This window comes from Cucumis sativus, chromosome 1 (genome assembly GCF_000004075.3).
Source record: "Cucumis sativus cultivar 9930 chromosome 1, Cucumber_9930_V3, whole genome shotgun sequence".
NCBI classification, from domain to species: domain Eukaryota; kingdom Viridiplantae; phylum Streptophyta; class Magnoliopsida; order Cucurbitales; family Cucurbitaceae; genus Cucumis; species Cucumis sativus.
In genome coordinates, this window is record NC_026655.2 from 9,639,688 (window position 1) to 9,658,708 (window position 19,021).

A 19,021-nucleotide genomic window follows, 5' to 3' on the forward strand; every position below is an offset into this window, starting at 1 on the left:
CAATGGCAAATCTTGTAATATGATCGAGGAATAAAATATGTTCAATCAGATTGTAGGTGAAAATTAGGTGGCACCCCAATACTTCTATCATTACCATTACAAATATTGTTACTACAATATAAAAATTATGAATTTGCCACATACATTGTTTCCGTTACTATAAAGATCGGACAGTAACGATAATGATATTAATAACAGTAATTAAAATATAACAAATTCATAGTATTTGGTAAACCTTATAAAAACAATCTATTTGTGTCGTTTATGATTTAGGCCTATATATTATGATTGATCCATCAATAAAATCTCATTTTGATTATACTAATTTTTATTACCGTTTGGTACAATGTGGTCTAAGTGTATTATTCTTGTTTAATAATATGGCTTCTTCTCGGTGAATAGTTCGAAAAGAATTATAATAGAAAATATTCATTTTTTATAGGTTTGATTTTAGAACAATGAACAAGATTATTGAAGAGAGGATGAGAGAAATTTGCTTTAAATATGTTGCCTTAATCTTCTGTCATGGAAAACTAAACACACAAACTAGCAAGACCTTTACTCCGAGATATTTATATTGCATAGTACAAAGTTAACCCTAACAAAGCATATAGTTACACACTCAAATTTAACTTATCCATGCTTAAGGGAATCATGCATCCAACTACATAGGATGCCTCCACTTCTATGTCTCTATATGAACGATTCAGGATCACATCGTTTGTACTAACTACAAAGCGGGCCGCATCCACAGTGTCCCCAAAATAAGACTTCAACCTTATTCATACACTACAGACCATTTTGGCTATATACGTGAACTTGATCCACATTTATGTCTTTAAATAAAAATCTACACTAGATAGCCTCGGGACCTTAGTTTATTGGATTCAAGATTATAGTATTCTTAATTTCATTAATAAGTCCTCAATAACCACTTTATTGAATAAAATATAATTTTAAACTACAAACTATATATGAGTTTTAGAACATAAATTCCAACAAGGAGGGTATCGACTTTCAGCTCTTAGCTCAAGATCCGACCTTTTATTTGTTCTTTTTCCTGAGAAGAAGGAAAAGAGCATAAAGCTCCTTATATTAGTCATAAATAGAACAATTACCAAATATGGTTGGTTCATGCCTTCTATTAATCTTGATACTGGATGAACAAACTGTCTTCAAAATATCACTGTCTTTAATCCTCAACTGATGGTATCCCAATCAAAGATCAATAATTAGAGAATACTATAGCTCCCTACAACTAGTCAAATAAGTCATCAATCCTAGGAAAAAGATATTTGTTCTTAACCGTCACCTTATTCAACTCTCTGTAATCACTACATAAGCACATCGACCTATCTTTCTTCTTAACAAACAAAATCTGTGCACCCCTAGGTGATACATTCGATTGAATGAAGCCTTTGTCAAGCAATTCCTACAACTACATTTTTAGCCTCGAGGCAGTAATTCTAAAAAGCTCTTCTGGAAAAAACATGAATAGTCTCTTACCATTGGTTCAAATAACAAAGAAACCTCAAATTCCCTAGTTTCTACTACAGTAGCCAAGATACTTAGGTACACTGGTCAAACAGCTTACTAGCCTTCATAGCTGAGATAACTTTTACTAGAACCACAGTTCCAGCCCCTTTGTACTTGAAACTGGCCTTTCAAGAGGATTAAAAACTACCTCCTTGGTGAAGAGTTCGTGCTTGCATCGTTAAAACTACATTTTTCAAACTTCAAACTAGCAACTTTTCTTTCATGGTAAACTCAAAACAATTTCTTAAAATCCCATCAAGACAACTATGCAATAAAATTTTCTTTCTTCCTTCCCTAATATCTCAATTCTAAACATAATTCAATGTGCTTTGTACTTACTTGATCTTAACCTTGTATTTAGTTCCCCTTAAAACCAGCACATATAACTTATTTATTAGATTTTGTCACAAAACATCAATTAAGCTGATTAAATCCCACTCATCTGCCTACTCGACCATCCCTTCGAGCACCTCTATATGGCGACATTTTTTCTAAATTTCACTACCAAATCTTTCTACATTAAATCATAACATTCATGCAATTTTACTTTAATACATGCAAAGTTATGTGCATAATCATAACCAGGTATCATAAAAACATACTTAGAGAGTAACGAAGGACCGTAGTAGCCATAAGGACGAAAAAGGAAGGTGCACCTTTGTTGGTATAGGTAATAACTTTTAGTTTTTTTTGTCATTCTTAACCTTACTTTCATGTTCTCAGGATCTCTCTCATTCAAATGTGATATTGATTCATTCATGTCTCCGTCCTAAACTCAGGGTGTTACAAAGTGTTGAGATGCTTGCTAAAGAAGCAAGGCGAGGAGAGAAAGCAAATTAGGCCTTCTATAAGGAAAGAAAACACAAGTGTTTCATGAGTGACCTCCATAAATAAAAGATGTGTTTTGAAATCATTCATTTTGAGTTTGTAGTTATGCATAACACGTTCTGTATATCTACATATTGTTGTATTGATATTAATAGTATTGATGTTGTTATTCGAAAAGAGAAAACTATTGATTTCTTTGTGATAATGATTGTGATGCTTGTGTGCGAGTAAACCATATTAGTCTTATTCCTATCAAGTGAGCAACTGTTATGTGATGTGCATATAATGTGTAAATGAGTAATGTGGATGTCGTGTACAACAAAAAATGAATCAGGGAAATTCTTCGATACGCAAGATGCCTGTGAGAGTGAATTCCAGTAGTCCTGACGTATGGAGTGATTCATGTTCTTGGTGGAAAGGAATAAAAGAAGTATGCATGATTTTTGTGATTTTATAACATGAGCCGTTGTGAGCCAATGTTTATGAAAATGCAAACTCATTTCTATGATTGAATTGTATTCTCCAAATGGCATTTCTAAACTATCACTCACTAAGTCTTTGAGTTACGTTTTAAGTTTCCCTTCCCAGATTATTAAACGTTGAAGCCAAGTGAAGAAGGGTGAGGTGAGTTGCTACGTGTTGAGGTGGGCAGGCTAGTAGTTGAGATGAAGAAGGTATGCTAGGCGTGGAAGGCCTAAAGATTATGTTTTAAGTCTTGTTGTGAAGAAAGCTTGAGTTATGTTGTATTTGGTGTAAAGTGTTAAGTTAGTAAAGAGAAGAAGTTGTGTTTAATCCACTGCATTATTTGGTACTTGTTCCTTAGTAGTTAAAGAGCTTTAATTAAGCTAAGTTTAAGTGGGTTAAGTTGGTTGTTTAAGTTATTCCACTGTGTTGTGCTTATCAAAGTTAGGTTTTTAATTTTGGTCTTTGAAGTTGTTTCGCTTATTAGGCATTAAGTGTTGAGTGTCTAGACTCCACGCCTTCACTAGGTTGTGTAAAGTGACTTTTGGGTCGAGGTGTGACAGCTTCACAGAAAATGTTTGACTGTAGTATATTATGTATTTCACGCACTACAAGAATTTTCATCTTTGCCAATGCAGAAAAACGTTGGCAGAGCTTTTATCGGTGTTTTTTTTTTTTTTTGCTTGGGCACGTTGCATGGTCGAAACACCGTCGTCTTTTTCTTTGCCCACCTTTTTTATGTTGCATTGGTAAAAATGCCCATGCAAATAAAAATTGTGGAGAGAAGATATTTCTAGCCACGAAAAAACGTCGGCAGAAAGATATTTTTGGCAACGATCACCATCATGTTGGTAATATACATTTTCTTGCCCCGAAAAAACCACCGACAGAAAGGGAATGAACTCTTGTCCTTTGAAACTGTAAGCTTTCATATTACAATCTCGTCGGAGAAGAAGGAGTGTTGTACACACGGTGGTGAGACTAATCATTGCCACCACTCTTTAGGTTTTGGTCTATTCGGACCTCAGTTGGCCTATTAGGCCTCTCCTTTCTCTTGGTGGGGATGAAGTGCTTTTATAGGCAAATTTTATGCGGAAAACTTCTATTCCTCTAAGATTGTTAGCGCTGACTTCTGTCCTGTGGGGTCACATCACTCCAACTACCGTTCTTGTCCTCTAGTGAATCTTCCTAGTGTGATGACCTGGTTCCTCGCCTGAAGATGTTAATCGTTCGATGAGTTCCCATCGCGTAGCCCTTGCTCGAGATGTCTCCTGCAATTCACTAGTTTCTTTCTTTGTTCATCATCCTGCATTTAGACATGTCAATCGCGTAAAACAGACATGATACTTATGTAAGATGTATTCTAAATACTTATGTATTTACAATGTAAGTTACACGTTCTGATTATCTTCTTATGTGTTTTGACCTCATTATTTTAATAAAAAAGGTTGTACCAACCAGTATTTATACATATTATCAGTTGGCAAAATAAACTTTCTAGCCATGTTTGTTACATGAGTAGAAACTGTTTCTTCCAACGAAAAGATTTTTATCGACAAAAACAAAATTTCTCCCCACGCTAAATTTGTTGATAAATAATATTTGTTTATTTTTTTGCCCACGCATCAAACTTCGTCAGAGCTTTCTAATTGCCAACGTGTTTCTAGCCATACAAATTAAAGAACGTGGCAAAAACAATTTTAATTTTTTTTACATTCATTGTTAATATTGTATGCTAATTATAAATTAAATTTCAAATATAGAATGAATTTTTGCCTATAACAAAATATATTGAACACTCCAACCAAAAATTTAAAATTGAAAATATTTCCAAACATTAATATTTTGTCAAAATATGACAATTCATAATTCAATACTTTGTCAAAATATGACAAACAATAATTGTCTAGTGTGCCAAGGTTCATGAACTGTTTTAAAATTTCATTTTTTCATATCAAAATGAACAAACAAATATTAAATACATAAAAAATGGTTAACTCAGTCAGAAAAGTCTTAAAAAAATAGTCAGTCTCCGCTCCTTCAAACTACATAAACCTGAAAAAAGTACATTAAAATGAATAAGTCCCAAGTGCGACTTTGAAACTAAAGTTTAACTAAAAATGTGCAAAGTTTCTTAACTCTCAAAACCGACCTATAAAATAAGTTTTAAATGCCTAAGTTTAATCACAAAACACAAAACCAAGTATAGAGTAAATCTAAAAAGTGTCTTACTTCTACAAATCATCCAAAAAGCTAATAAAAAGTCATATACTTTATAATGTCATGTATGTTTCACACACATCCAAAGACCTAAAAATTTCATACTTTTCAATCAAAACGAAAAGCTTAAAGTCCTAAAAAAAGTGAAGGTTCAAACAAGATACAACTGGCCTAAGTGTTTAAGTGTCTAAGTGATACTTTTGCAAACCATCCAAAAACGTGCATGATTGATTACCGTAACTGCATGATAGCCACACATAATATTGAAAATGTGTTTCATGGAATACCTCTACCTCATCAACATCATAACCTTTTTTGAAAATGCATCTTTCAACGATTCTAGTAGCATATCGAACGATTTGTTACTCAAATTATTCAGAACCTTGATATGCATCAACTTCACCAAAAAATTTAACGAGGAAAATTTGGTACATCCATGATATAACAAGTTACGCCCTTCATTCATCAACTCTTCAAAAATGTTACTAATATCCATTTCATCGACATCTTCTGGAAATTCATCATCAAAATCATCTCTGTCATAAAAATTTTTCCCTTGCTATCTCTAATCCTTGCAAATCAATTAAAAGTTCTAAAATATCATCGTCCTCATCGTCAACATTTGACTCTAAACTTAATCTACCACCTTCTAATGAAGTAGCACCATGTTCAAATCGAGCTAAGTTTGTTGCTTCTCCATGATAAACCCATTTATTATATAAAGAAGATATTCCTTATGTAAATAAATGACGCTCTACTCCATCCAATGTTTGTGTCATTGAACTTTGACGGTACTTACATGGACACCTAGTTTTTCCCACATCATTTACACGACACTTAGCCACTTCTATAAATTGAGCAACTCCATCAATATAATCACTTGAAAATCTATTTTTTAGTTTAATCAAATCCCTAGTCATCTTCAAACAGAATGGACAAAAAGTTAACCTTGTAGCAAATTACGACAACGTATTAGTTAAAATGTCAAACCGACCTAAAGAGTTAAAATGTGCTTAAGTGGCACTTTAACTAAAAAAAAACAAGTTAAAAAGTGTTCAAGTGGTTTTAGTTTCAATGTCACATTTGAGTTAAGTGCCACTTAATCACTTTTTAACTTGTTTTTTTGAGTTAATTAAGTGTAATTTTCTAACTCAAACCAACCCCAAAATCTCAAAAAATGGTCTAAGTGGCACTTAACTCTTTAAATAAGTTAAAACTACTCAAGCGTAACTTTCAAACTGAAAACCAACAAAAACTCAACTACGAAGTGTCTTAAACATACTTATTAAAAAAAAGTGTCTTAAACATAAAACCACTGTTTGCATGATCAATGTTGACACTTTAACTATGAACACAAGTTAATAATGACTAAGTGTGACTTTCAAACTAAAAATCAACTTAAAAGTGTATTATGTCTAAAATAACCTTTCAAAATGCCTAAGTGTGACTTTCAAACAAAAAATCAACTTAAAAGTGTATTATGTCTAAAATATCCTTTCAAAATGCCGAAGTGTGACTTTCAAACTCATAACCAAACACAATATATATATATATATATATATAAAGGGTTTGTATAGTCTTTTAAATGTCAAAACAAGTTAAAAAGTGTCTAAATCAATTAAGTGAAAACTACTCAAGTGTGACATTGAAACTAAAAACCAAACAAAAATAACCTTTTAAATGTCTTAAATCTCAAAACAACTTACAAATGTCCAAGTGTACCTTCCTAACTCAAAACCAACACCAAAATCTCAAAAAATGATTTCAAAACAAGTAAAAACTACTCAAGTGTTACTTTCAAACTAAAAACCAACTATAAAATATCTAAAAAGTATTTTAGGTATGCATGATTGGCTACCGTAGCTGCAGGATAACCACACCCTATTACAACTAAACATACAAATAAGTATGAAATATATGTATGATGGTTACGTAGTTGTAGGATAGCCACAATATCTACAACTCAAGCATACAGTAAATATGAAATATATACATGATTGACTATCATAGTTGAAGGATACTTGCATGTAACATCAATGTCAACCTAAAAAGTTTCTTAAAAGTGTAAACTTATCAATATAACTCTAAAAACAAGTTAAAATGTGTCTATGTAACATTTTAAATCTCTAATACATATAATTAATATTTTATTATACCGATAATATAATTTAATATATTATAGTATATATTATAGCATAATTCTAAGTGTAACATTAGTTATATCCATAGAAGTTCTTAACATTCAACCAAATTACCAACAGTTGGATCAAACTTACAACAACAATGAGTTTTTTTGGCAAGTAGGGGAGCTATGACTGCAAGAAGGAAATTGGGGGTGATGATCGTGGACCTGTTTAGCAACCTGTTCAGCGAGCACCAACGTCCAACATCCTACGAGAAGAAAACAAAAAATCAGGCTGGTGGGGAGGGTTTTGCGAAAAAGAAAGTCGGTACAAAATACAAAATCGGTTGGGGGGCGACGACGATTGTTGAAAAGAAGTATGTGGGGATGGGGGTTGCTCACCGGGGTCTGGTGCGAGAAGAAGGTGGGAGGAAGTTGCCGGGGGTGGTGTTCTATTGAAAAGAAAAGAAAATAGGGGGATGGGGGAGCTGTTTTGTCGAAAAGAAAAGGGCGAGGGGAAGAGTTTGTGAGAGAGAAAGGAAAAAAAAGTGGGGAAAGGTAAGAGAATCTAGGTTTTTTTTTATAAAAATTACGCCCACGTTATTTGCATTGTCATATGTATAAGTTTTGCGTTGTTATAAATATGTATACAAATGTGAGATTTTTCAACACGTAAATTACGTCAACAAATATTTAAAATATCTCTCCACACACGATACATGGCCATAAACTAAAATAAACATCGACAGAAATTCAAATTAAAATTTTTTCTTTTCATCACACAAATTTTTACCCACATATATATTTTCGTTGGAAAAAACGATGACAATTTATCTTCAAGACATCGTCTCTAATTGTTGCCTTTACTCTAGTAAAAACAAGAGACTCATGTTCTTTTCATTTAAATCATCGCTTTAAATATTAGAGTGATGAACAATGAAATAAGATATTTTTGTTACAAATTATTTAAAATTTTGTCATCGTTTTTCTAAATGGGTGTTATAGGATGTTAACATTTTTCTCGTACACTTGACTTCCAAGGTTAACCTACACCAGTTTTTAGTGATTTTATTAAAAATTATTTATTTTATTTTGATGTCCAATATCACACCGTAAAAAAAATCGGTGACTACTTTTTTTTCTCTTCGGTAAAATAAAACTTTTCTTTTTGAAGATGTCTATCGATCCGAGTCGACTCGCGTGTGGACAATCTGTAAATGACCAAAATAATAAAAGTATTAAGCGTTAAATTTGCATATACATGATAACATTACAATATATACAAGAGAATTGCAAAATCTAAAACATTAATCCATAAAATTTAGAATTCCATAACTTGAAAATCACTATTAAAAGTTAGAAGTCTAATAAAATCTACAAAAGAAAAAAAAGATTAAAAAAAAAAAAAACTCATGACGTGTGCCGTTGCAAGCTCTACAATCTTAAGCCTTAATTTTCTTCTTATCTCGCAACAATGCTATGAATGGTTCTATTTATAGAGGGATGGGATAATCCCAATGCTAATCTTTATAGGTTTCTACACTTTAACAATTCTAATTATATTTAATTTAACATTCCTACTTGGATTAGGGGATAAAAAGATAAAAATAAAAAATTGGACAATTAAACTTGTGAAACACACATGTTTAATTTACACAACCATTTTACCTTTACACACACATGTACACCTTACTCAAACTAAAGTCTCCCTACTTTATTAATATTGAATTCTTTCCCATCTCCAATCTGTCTACACGAACAGCCCTACGATGCCACTTTTTTTCCCTTGATTTTGCCAAGTCAGAAGCTTTGATGAGACTTGATTTTTAGCCTATAACATATCCCCAACATAGTGAAGACACAATCTTGAATTACAAGTAGACACAAAACCAAATTGTAAATAGTGGCACATATTCCTATACTCCTCATTAAGCAAACCAAAAAACACACACAAACACACTTCTTATACTTCTCATCAATACCCCTTCACTTTATACAATGAGAGAACAAATATCAAACCCCAAAAGAAGTAAAGATTTGTTTGAAGAAGAACAATGAGAAGTACTACTACTACTACTACACATGGGATAACAAAACGGACAAGGCTCATTAGAGTTCTAGGAAGAAGCTTGTTGGGAGTTATATTCCTTGTTGCTCTTGGAATGATCATATGTTGGCTTGTTGTCATCCCCAAATCCCCACGTCTCATTGTGGAAACTGGCAAAGTCATAGCCCATAGTTCAACTATTAGTATGCTCAATGCCACCATAGCTTTCACTGTCAAAAGCTACAACCCTAACAAAAGAGCCTCCATTCACATGGATTATATGAGGATGATAGTCGATAACATGGGCGTGAGGTTTTCCTCCGCCATCCCCTCCTTCACCCTCACGCCCAGAAACCAAACCGTCTTGTCGTCAGCCGTCCAAGTCAACTTTGAATACCCATTTGGGTACACGGAAGAGATAAACCCAGAACTTCAATTCTCAGCTGAAGTCAGGTACAATCATTTAGAGATAACTTTAAAGTCAGACCCAAATTTTTGGATCAAAATGGAATATGCTCAACTTTTAAAAATATAAGTTTTCTTTTTACTATTTATTTTTACTATTTGCTTGTGTCATATTCTGCGAAAATTGGCAAAACTTTTTTGTGTGAGAATGGGAGAGAAAAATCAAACTTAGCGGAATGAGAGGAGCAAGAGAAAATAGCCGTATCAGAAAAGGCGAGGGAAGCGAGAGAAAATAGATGTGAGGAGAAAAATTTCTAAATCCAAAAGAATGAGAGAGAAACCAGAGGAAATAGGAGAGAGCAATGACCTGAAAGGTGTAACTCAAAGAAATGAAAAAACAAGATCATAATCTGCGTGGAAAATCGTCAAATTTGATAATTTTTACAAAATATGATCTAACAAGATCATAAGAAAACCCTTTTATTTTTTGTTTCAGATTTTAAAAACTAATTAATTTTATGGATTGTACTTTTCACAAGTAAATTTCTAGTTTCATAATCTAAATCTATTTTTTTGTAAGGGTAACTCCATGCGACCATGCAGGGGTACGCAACGCTACCCCTTTCAAACAATAATAATTATAAATGCTTTGCAAAATTTTTAAAGATTTGTATGCATAACAATAAAATTCATCTATCATTATCACTACACTAGTAGAACTCCTTGACTTCTAATGATATGATCTTTTCCGATTCATAAATATACTTCTAGAACTTAATTTTAATTTTTTCATATTTTCATACTACAAGTTCTTTTGCATTATTTTATATCTGGTTGTTATATTTGAAACCGTCTCGTTCTTTTATTATACTAAATAGAATATTAAATTTTGTCTCTCTCTATTTTTTTTGTTGGGCTTTGTCCTTATCAGTTACAGTATCAAGAAATGGATGTCAAAACCTCGATTGCTTGAGATATATTGTAATCATATCTTGCTTAAAATCAATGATTCAACCGCGTTTGATAATACCAAATGCAAAGTGGATTTTTGAGATTTGACGATCTTGAGGATACAGTTCTTGCTGAATAATCCCAAAGAACACATTTGTTACCCAAAGTTACATTTTTTTTTTTGTTTTAATTAATTGTTTCTTTACAAATTGAGAGTTCTTTTTTTTTTTTTCGGATAATGAAGAAAAATGGTTATGAAAGATTTGAGATTGAGAAAAGTGAGGTGAAAATATAGATTATAATTTGTTGTAGTGTACGAAGAAAAATAATATGTGTGTGTATAATTTACTTTGGAGAAAGGGAAAGAAACTCATTTTTTTATTAAGAATATATATATATATATATATATATATATATATATATATATAAAGAAAAGAATAACTTTTTCTTTCATTTGAACCTTGATTGATTGGTTTTTGTTTATTGCTTCTTCTTTGTTCATGAATTTTTCTTCTCATGCTATGTTTCACTCATAGAAAAAAGAAGAAAAAAAGGAAAAAAAAAAAAAAAAAACAAAGAAAGAGAAAGAGAAAGAGAGATGGTAATTACTATTCAACCCTTTGTTGAAAGAAGTAAAAAAAAAATTTAAGTTTACTATAGAGATCGATAAATATTACAATATTTCGTGAATAATTTCAATATTTTGCTATTATTAAAATATTTTTTATAAAAAATATATCCTAGTTTTTTTGTTGATGGTTGTAGTTTTTTTTAAAAAATTTAAAAAAAGTCACATTTTACTCACTAATCTCTAATTTCACTTTAAACAAAAGTAGAATATTTTTTTGAAAAAATCACATGGTAAATATATGGCATTTTTAAATTTCCATTTCAAGATAAATGGAGAGATTTAGAGAAAAATCACATGGTAAATATATTGCACTTTTAAATGGATCCTAATAAATAATAAAAATATTTACAAAATATCATAAAAATTTTGATTTTATAAATTTTTTCAAAAGTTCTTTTCATTTACGATAACATTTTTTAATATTATCGAAAATTGTTTGTTATAAATAAAATATTTAAAAGAAAAAATGACTTGGTTTTAAACCATGTTGAATAAAGCTAATGGATTCTCAATAACTTTTAGTTTTTCTCAATCTAGTGAACCTCCATTGAAGTAAAATCTTAAGAAAAGTAATTACAATCGTCTAAAAAAGATTAATTGATAGAATTGATAGAAATGAAATATCTTACAAAAAAGAAAAATTGAGGTTGGAAAACTTATGAACTCAAATCTCAAAATTCCCCTGCATCCCCACCCCTATCTTTTTTCTTTTTCTTCCAGATCATATGATTTCTCCATCATCTCAAACTAACTTTTTTTTTGTTCTCTTTACAATATCAATTCTTAGAGTTGAATAAAACTTGATCTCAAAGGGTAATCAAATAAGGACAATCCTCTAATTTTGGAAGATGACAAATATATGTCACAAAATCTCCCAACTAGAATAAAACAATTCACAAACTTGTACCTACTAAGGCATTAGTGCAAGATCTTTGGGGATTGCATAAATATTTATGTTTTAGAGTAACATACACATTGAATGATTTTTTTCTTTACACGATAACACTCCGTGATATGTTATGATATGCAACAAGGACCAACCTATTCGATAAGAGTCATAAAGTGATAGAGTTATCAAATTTTGTGAATTATGTGAAATTGATCATGACTATGAAATAATACTAGCTGTGCCACATACTAGAATATCTCATCGTATATGTTGACATCCGAGGCGAGATGATCAAGCGAGATGAGATGTAATAAATGACACGATCTTTATCACATAATTAAATAATCAAACATTTTATTATTGTTTTACATTTAATTTTTCAACATAACCTTCCCATTAACTACATTTTTTTTTCATAATTAAATCTTTATATTTAATTACCAACAACTCTCTTTTGTCCCCTCACGGTATATAAACCCATTTCATTCTTCATTTGGTGTATGAGAAATCACAAGACTTATAGAGCTTCTCTTTGAAGGGTGACAACCTCTCGACGCCAAATTAAATATCCACAATTGTTCTCCTTTCGAAACACAGATGATGGAAGTTGTCTCGTCAAGGTGAAGTTTGTCTCCAAACTTCTTATTGCGCACGTTAGTCATATCCTTGCTTCTTGTCCTCTCTAGCCAAGTGATGAATATAGCTCAACTAATGTGACAAAAATTATAAGCTAAGCTTTTTATCAAGAATCTATCATAGATCCTAAACTACAAATAATACATTGACAAGTGAATAGTAAAGATATGATGGATTGAAAATGTATAAATGTGCAATGTATTAAAGAATATAGGCCTTCAGTCACTATACAATATGAACAAATATATTGCAAAGAAATATAAAAATGGAAAATACATAAATGATATTACAAGTTAGGGGAAAATAGGAAAATAATGGACTCTCCTCTACTCTGACCTCAAGCTTTCATTCACTGACTAACCGGAGAAGAGAACAGATAAACTTTTACACATAATAGAAAGGCTACTTCTTTCCACCTTCTCTCTAGGGTTTTGCCTATTCAGGTGTACGACTAGTCCATTCAGACATTTAACACCCTAGCCCATTCATGTCTCCTTCTTGGTGGTGATGAAATCCTTTTTATAGGCAGATTCAAACAGGAAACTTCTCTTCTCTTGAACATGTCAGCGCCAAAAGCACCCTATGTCAAATCACATCAATTCCATCTACCAATTTTTTCTTCTAGCGAACCTCTTCTCACATGCTGATAATTATATATTCTTATGTAGTATTCATGCGAGTTCCTCTACAATTCACTAATCTTCTTCTTTTGTTTAAATCCCGCATTAAGACGCTAAAAACAGGGTGAACAGACATGAATGCATATGTAAAGTGTATTTCTGAATATTTATGAATTTACAATTTAAGCTAGGTGTTTTGGCACATTTACTATGCATTTTAGGTCTCATTATTGTCTTTATAAATCTATAATAACTTGTATTTCTACAAGTTATCAGAATACACCAAAGAAGCATATGTACGTTATATTGTATCGTAAGTGCGTAATTATAAGAATTATATATATATTAACCCTTATACAATATATAACATCGAAAACCGTTATAAATATAGTTGTCAATGCAAGAGGAGATAAGAAAATCATTAGAAGATAAAGTTGAACTAATACCAGAGGCAATTATTTGTGAACAGGTTTTGGAAAACGATTAGGCCACACAAAAGGTCTTGGATGAAACACAACCCCTAATGTAGCAACGTGAGGTGAGAAACTTAAAAGAGGAAAATTTCATGTTGAAGTTAACAATTTCGAGTTTTCAAAATCAATTGACTAATATCAAAAAACAGTTTGGTGTGCAACAAAGGCAAGGAGATGAACCTTCAAACAACCAGGTCATTATGACAACTTTGAGTTATGGTTAGTGGATTTAGCAACTTAATTTGATTGTTGTATGTTTCAACAACTTTGAGTTATGAGATAGATCGAGAAAGGATGTTTCAACGATTTGTCATTCCAAACAATTTTCCTTCATTATGTGCCAACCCCGTAAAGTTATGAAAAATTGTCAAGAATAGTAAATTTGACAAAATATCTACAACATACAGTAAAATTTTAGATTCTATAAATAATAGAAACATTGATATGCTTCTATCAATGCATTGATAGAGAAATCTATTAGATTCTATCATTATAAAATTCAAAATTTTGCTGGCTTGTAAGTATTTTAATTTATTTTGTTAACTTTTAAAACGCCCCTAAAATTATATTTAGGTTTGAGGGAGTTCAAAAAACAACTTGTTTTATTTCCATCTTTACCTATAAATTACCAATGTGAATGCTAATTTTATATTTTATTTTTAAATTTTAGAGATGAATTGAATTTATGTGGATTCAATTTCTATGGAAAATTTTCTTTTGTTGGTATGGACTTTCTCATTGTGTTATATAATTACTTTCTATCGTTTATTTTAAATATACTTAGAAAGTTTATTTTTAGTTTTTCAATATTAATTTTTGTATATCCTTCCAATTTTATTTTCACTTTGCGCCAATATTTTATAGTGTTGCAGTATTTTTAGGAAAGTCATGTAAAAAAGATTTCCTAGCTTGTTTGAATGTGAAAAGACACCATTTCAATATTTTTAAAAAAATTGAAAAATAAAGGTTTTTTTCTTTTAAAAATATTTTCCAACAAGCAAAATAAATATGAAAACAAAGAGAAGATGAAAAGTCACTCTTGAAAAAAGATCTTTTAACAAACAATTTGAAATTTGAAGAAACAAAAAGAAGATAAAAGGTCACAAGAAAAGATGGATAGATTGATATTTGGTTAGAAAACAAAGATGAAAAAAGAAACAATAAGGAAAAGATATAATCTATTTAGAACAAAGGTTTCATACCAAATGATAAGCAGAACTACCTCAATCACGTTTGAGAACTTCTCTTATTCTAGGTGAACCCCACAATAGTAATAAAAACAATCCTGATTAACCAAATAGCTAACAACCCCAAGAAAACTAACCAGATTTTGGCTTGGAAAGGATTGATCAAAGATCAAGAAAAAAGGAGAACTTGTTCCTAACTTTAAGATTTTGAACTCTCTATAATCTAATTGATCGAACTAGATCAATTAGATTAAAAGTCCTAAACATGCATTCTAACGCAAGAATACAAAAAAAAGAAAAGCATAAAGCTTGAGACATAACACTTTATAAGAAATTTCATTCAAACTCAAGTTGTATATCTAAAATGTGTTGAAACTACAACTCTATTTATACAAATTAAAATGTTATATGAAAGAACACATACACTTTCAACAACCTTAATAAATGAATAACACTAAATAAGTACTTATTAAAGATGTGAATGCATGAATCTAGAAATGCATTAAAGACGTGAGTTGAATATGAATTTATAGAATCATTATGTCCCTTTGGTGTCCAAATGACTTTTGAAGTTTTAAGTGTTGCAACTCTTCAAATTTATTAAACAGCTTAGCTTGAAAGTTACGATTCATTCTATATTTAAGCTAATCACAATGTCAAATATTTCCTTATCATATATAGTAAGTTAATAACTTTATGCTCTAAATTATATTAAAGCCAAACTCGATAAAATTAATATATATTAAAAAATAAACTTTGTATAAAAGTCTTAATTAAGTGACATTCTTTTATTAAGACATGGTAGGAGACACTACTTGAAAGGCAGAATACGAGGGTTTATTTCCTATATGTACATACTATAACGTTTTTTTTTAGAAAAGTAAACACATGCTCACATTCAATCATTTGTAACTTACATTAAAAATATAAAAGGTTAAAATTAGCTTTATCAAATGCAGAATTACTCTAAAGAAATAGATTTAATTACTCAAATTTTAAATTTTATATTATTAGCACAATTTTCCTATTATTAGAACTAATTATATTTCAAATTGTAGAGTGATTTTAAAATATATAAACAAAATTTATATCAATCATATCAAATTCATTCCAAAAGAAATGTCAGAAAAAAAAAATGCTTGTTTAACAAATGCAAGTTCTTGGCCCGCCTCCCAAGTTGTCTACACGATGCCTCATGACACCACTCGTCTAAACTCTAACATTTGTCACGTGAACTTGTGTATAGATTTGATTTATTACCTTTTATCAACATCCCCAAGACAACCCACATCTATAACTACAAGTAAACTCAAAACCTAATGGTGAACAGTGGCATATATTCCTGTTCCTCTTCATTAAGCAAACCAAAAGCACACACCCACACACACTTCTTATATTTCCCATCGACATCTCCCTTCACTTATAGCATGAGGGAGAAAAAGAAATATCAAAATCACCCAGAAAAAGGTAAGAATTTTGTGAAGAACAACAATGAGGAGCAGTACTACAGCAAAGGGAGAAGCATCATCGTCAAAAAAAAGCTCCAAAGGGCAAAATGAGACAACAAAAAAGACGAGAATTATAAGAATCATAGGAAGAAGTTTGTTGAGTGTAATATTTCTTGTTGGTCTTGCAATGGTCATATGTTGGCTTGTTGTGTTCCCCAAAAATCCTCGTATCTTTGTGGAAACTGGCAGAGTCATAGCCCACAATTCAACTCATAATATGCTCAATGCCACCATAGTTTTCACCGTTAAATGCTACAACCCCAACAAAAGAGCCTCGGTTCATTTGCACTCTATGAGGATGATAGTTACTAGCATGGGCCAAGCATTTTCGTCCGTTATCCCGACATTCATGCAGACTCCTGGAAACCAAACCGTCTTGTCGCCTGCTGTTGAGGTCAACTTCGACTATCCATTCGGGCACCAAGAAGAGATAAATCCAGAGCTTCACTTCTCTGCTGAAATCAGGTATACATATCTTAGGTGCATCTTAATATACACCTATCTTTGTGCATTCCAATCACATCACAAACTTCATAATAATATAATAAAATATTTAATACGGAAAGGATAATTTGACGCATAAAAAATTAATAGTATATAGAAATATAGGTGCGAATAGATGTGTGATAATTATTATATATATATATATATATATATAGGTTTTATTGAGGTCAATTTTTTTTTTATATATTTAAAATTAAATGTTTGTGGCGTGTGGGTACTTCATGGAATAAAATCATTACTTTACCTCCTTTTTCACCTAAATCACTAGTGATAACTAGTTCTTGTGGTTAGATTTTGAAAAGTAACTAGGCTTACTTCTACAAATAAATATTTTTCTTTTGTCATCAACCTTTGTTTCTACTTTTAAAATGTAATTTTGTTTCGATCTAATTTGTACTTTCGACTCTGTTGTTATCAGCTATAGTGTCGAGCACTGGACATCGAGACCTCGGTTGCTCCTAATCTATTGTAATAATCTCCTGCTAAGAATCAATGATACTAGAACTTTTGAGAATACCAAATGCAATGTGGATCTTTGAGATCTGATATATATTTGTCGTTTATGATATTCTTGCTGAATAATCTAAAAAATTTGCAACTTAAAGTTCCTTTTTCTTTTTGGTTTGATTTTGCTTTATTTTTTTAATAATCAAGAAGAATGTTAAGGAATATGTGAGAGGTTGAGAGAAAATTTTGTATTGGGGAGAGCCCATAAGAAAAACTTAAAGTAAAATGATAGATATTATAGAATTTGTTATAGGTGTGGTGTAAAAAAAATAATAGAAAAAGAATATAACTTCCAACTTAATTGCTTAAGAAGATACATATAACTTGGAATCTCTAAAGGTAATTTTTTATTAAGAAAAAAATGTATAAAGAAAAGAATAACTGATATTTCTTTCATGTGAAGTTTTGATCATATGGTTTTTCTTTATTATTCTTAATTTCTTTCTTTGTTCATGGATTGAACTTGTCCTACCATCTTTCACTATAAAAAAACATAAAAAAATAATGATGTTAGCATACTAGAATGGTTATTCAACAAGAATTATTGAAACAAGTAATTTAACAAAAATCCATAAAGAAAATCACAAAAGTTTTGTACTACATGAGAACAAAAAAAAAAAAAAAAAAACTTTTCTACATAGAGTTGTAAGTATTAATAAAAATACCCAAATAATGTCTAACCTTTTTAACAAGTTTTATATACACAATAATAGATAAGTAGTCAAAAGGAAGTAATTAATAACAAATTATCTAATAATGTTTCCACAAGATTTCGAGAGAAATTTAATTTATGGGGTTGAACTTTTGTTGATGTTGATCATAATGCGATGTGATTCATGCTCTAGTATTTGATCATCTAATTCTCTCTCGACTGTCGCCTACAATTGAAGAAAGGCGGAGCACACGGTGTTCTTTAAGTTGACATATTAGAAGAAAGTTTGTATCTTCAAATAAACTTATCTTTCAACGAGGATGATTGACTTTAGGAATTAGGGAGTCTATTTTAGAGAGAATTCTCTCTAGATCTTTCGGAGTAAAAATTTTATGTCCTCACAAATGAAGAGAACTCATCGGAGGATTTTATAAGTTTGGTTGGTCAATGGATTAGATCAATGAGTTTAACCACATGGATTTGAATCATATTTAGCATTGAGCTAAATTAAGTTTTTTTTTTCTTAATTGGACTTTAGCCTAAATAAATAATATTATGAGATAACCGTGAGTATAGAAAATTTTAGTATAATAAAAGGAAAAATAGAAAATCTAAATATTAATAAGATTCTTGGCAAAACTGCACTGATTCAATTTTTTTATACTTTTTTATCACCCGTTTATACCTCTTTATGTAGGATTATACTTCTTTACAAATTTGTATGATGCGAATAATGTGGCGAAATATCACACAGTCACAAACACAATGTATTTGCAAACTACAATCAGTTTTGAAAAATCTTAACTAATTATGATATTTTCGAGATTAACAAAATTTTCTCAC

General features: G+C 30.8%; 2 protein-coding genes across 3 annotated transcripts; both read left to right on the forward strand.

The window, feature by feature from the left end:
* The first annotated feature begins 9,158 nt into the window (after positions 1-9,158).
* LOC105435304 (NDR1/HIN1-like protein 10) lies at positions 9,159-12,936 on the forward strand. Of its 2 annotated transcripts, none has more exons than XM_011655824.2 (2): positions 9,159-9,668; positions 12,630-12,936. In XM_011655824.2, exons 1-2 carry the CDS (start codon positions 9,223-9,225, stop codon positions 12,775-12,777), a joined length of 594 nt encoding a protein of 197 aa, XP_011654126.1. In that variant the 5' UTR covers positions 9,159-9,222; the 3' UTR covers positions 12,778-12,936. The 2 variants fall into 2 exon arrangements, with proteins under 2 accessions (XP_011654126.1, XP_011654134.1); XM_011655832.2 differs by lacking the exon at positions 12,630-12,936 and adding an exon at positions 10,552-10,952.
* A 3,411-nt stretch (positions 12,937-16,347) lies between these two features.
* Positions 16,348-17,632, forward strand: LOC105434469. Its single transcript, XM_011650152.2, has 2 exons — positions 16,348-16,980; positions 17,438-17,632. The coding sequence occupies exons 1-2, from the start codon at positions 16,499-16,501 to the stop codon at positions 17,556-17,558; spliced, it is 603 nt and encodes a 200-aa protein (XP_011648454.1). The 5' UTR covers positions 16,348-16,498; the 3' UTR covers positions 17,559-17,632.
* Positions 17,633-19,021: the final 1,389 nt, after the last annotated feature.

What these genes read in the sequence shown, in the direction of transcription:
- LOC105434469 (XM_011650152.2), top strand. Translation starts at nt 16,499, where the DNA reads ATGAGGAGCAGTACTACAGCAAAGGGAGAAGCATCATCGTCAAAAAAA. An exon ending in CACTTCTCTGCTGAAATCAG is followed by an intron (nt 16,981 to 17,437) that starts GTATACATATCT and finishes TGTTGTTATCAG; the next exon opens with CTATAGTGTCGAGCACTGGA.
- LOC105435304 (XM_011655824.2), top strand. Translation starts at nt 9,223, where the DNA reads ATGAGAAGTACTACTACTACTACTACACATGGGATAACAAAACGGACA. An exon ending in CAATTCTCAGCTGAAGTCAG is followed by an intron (nt 9,669 to 12,629) that starts GTACAATCATTT and finishes TTCTCTTTGAAG; the next exon opens with GGTGACAACCTCTCGACGCC.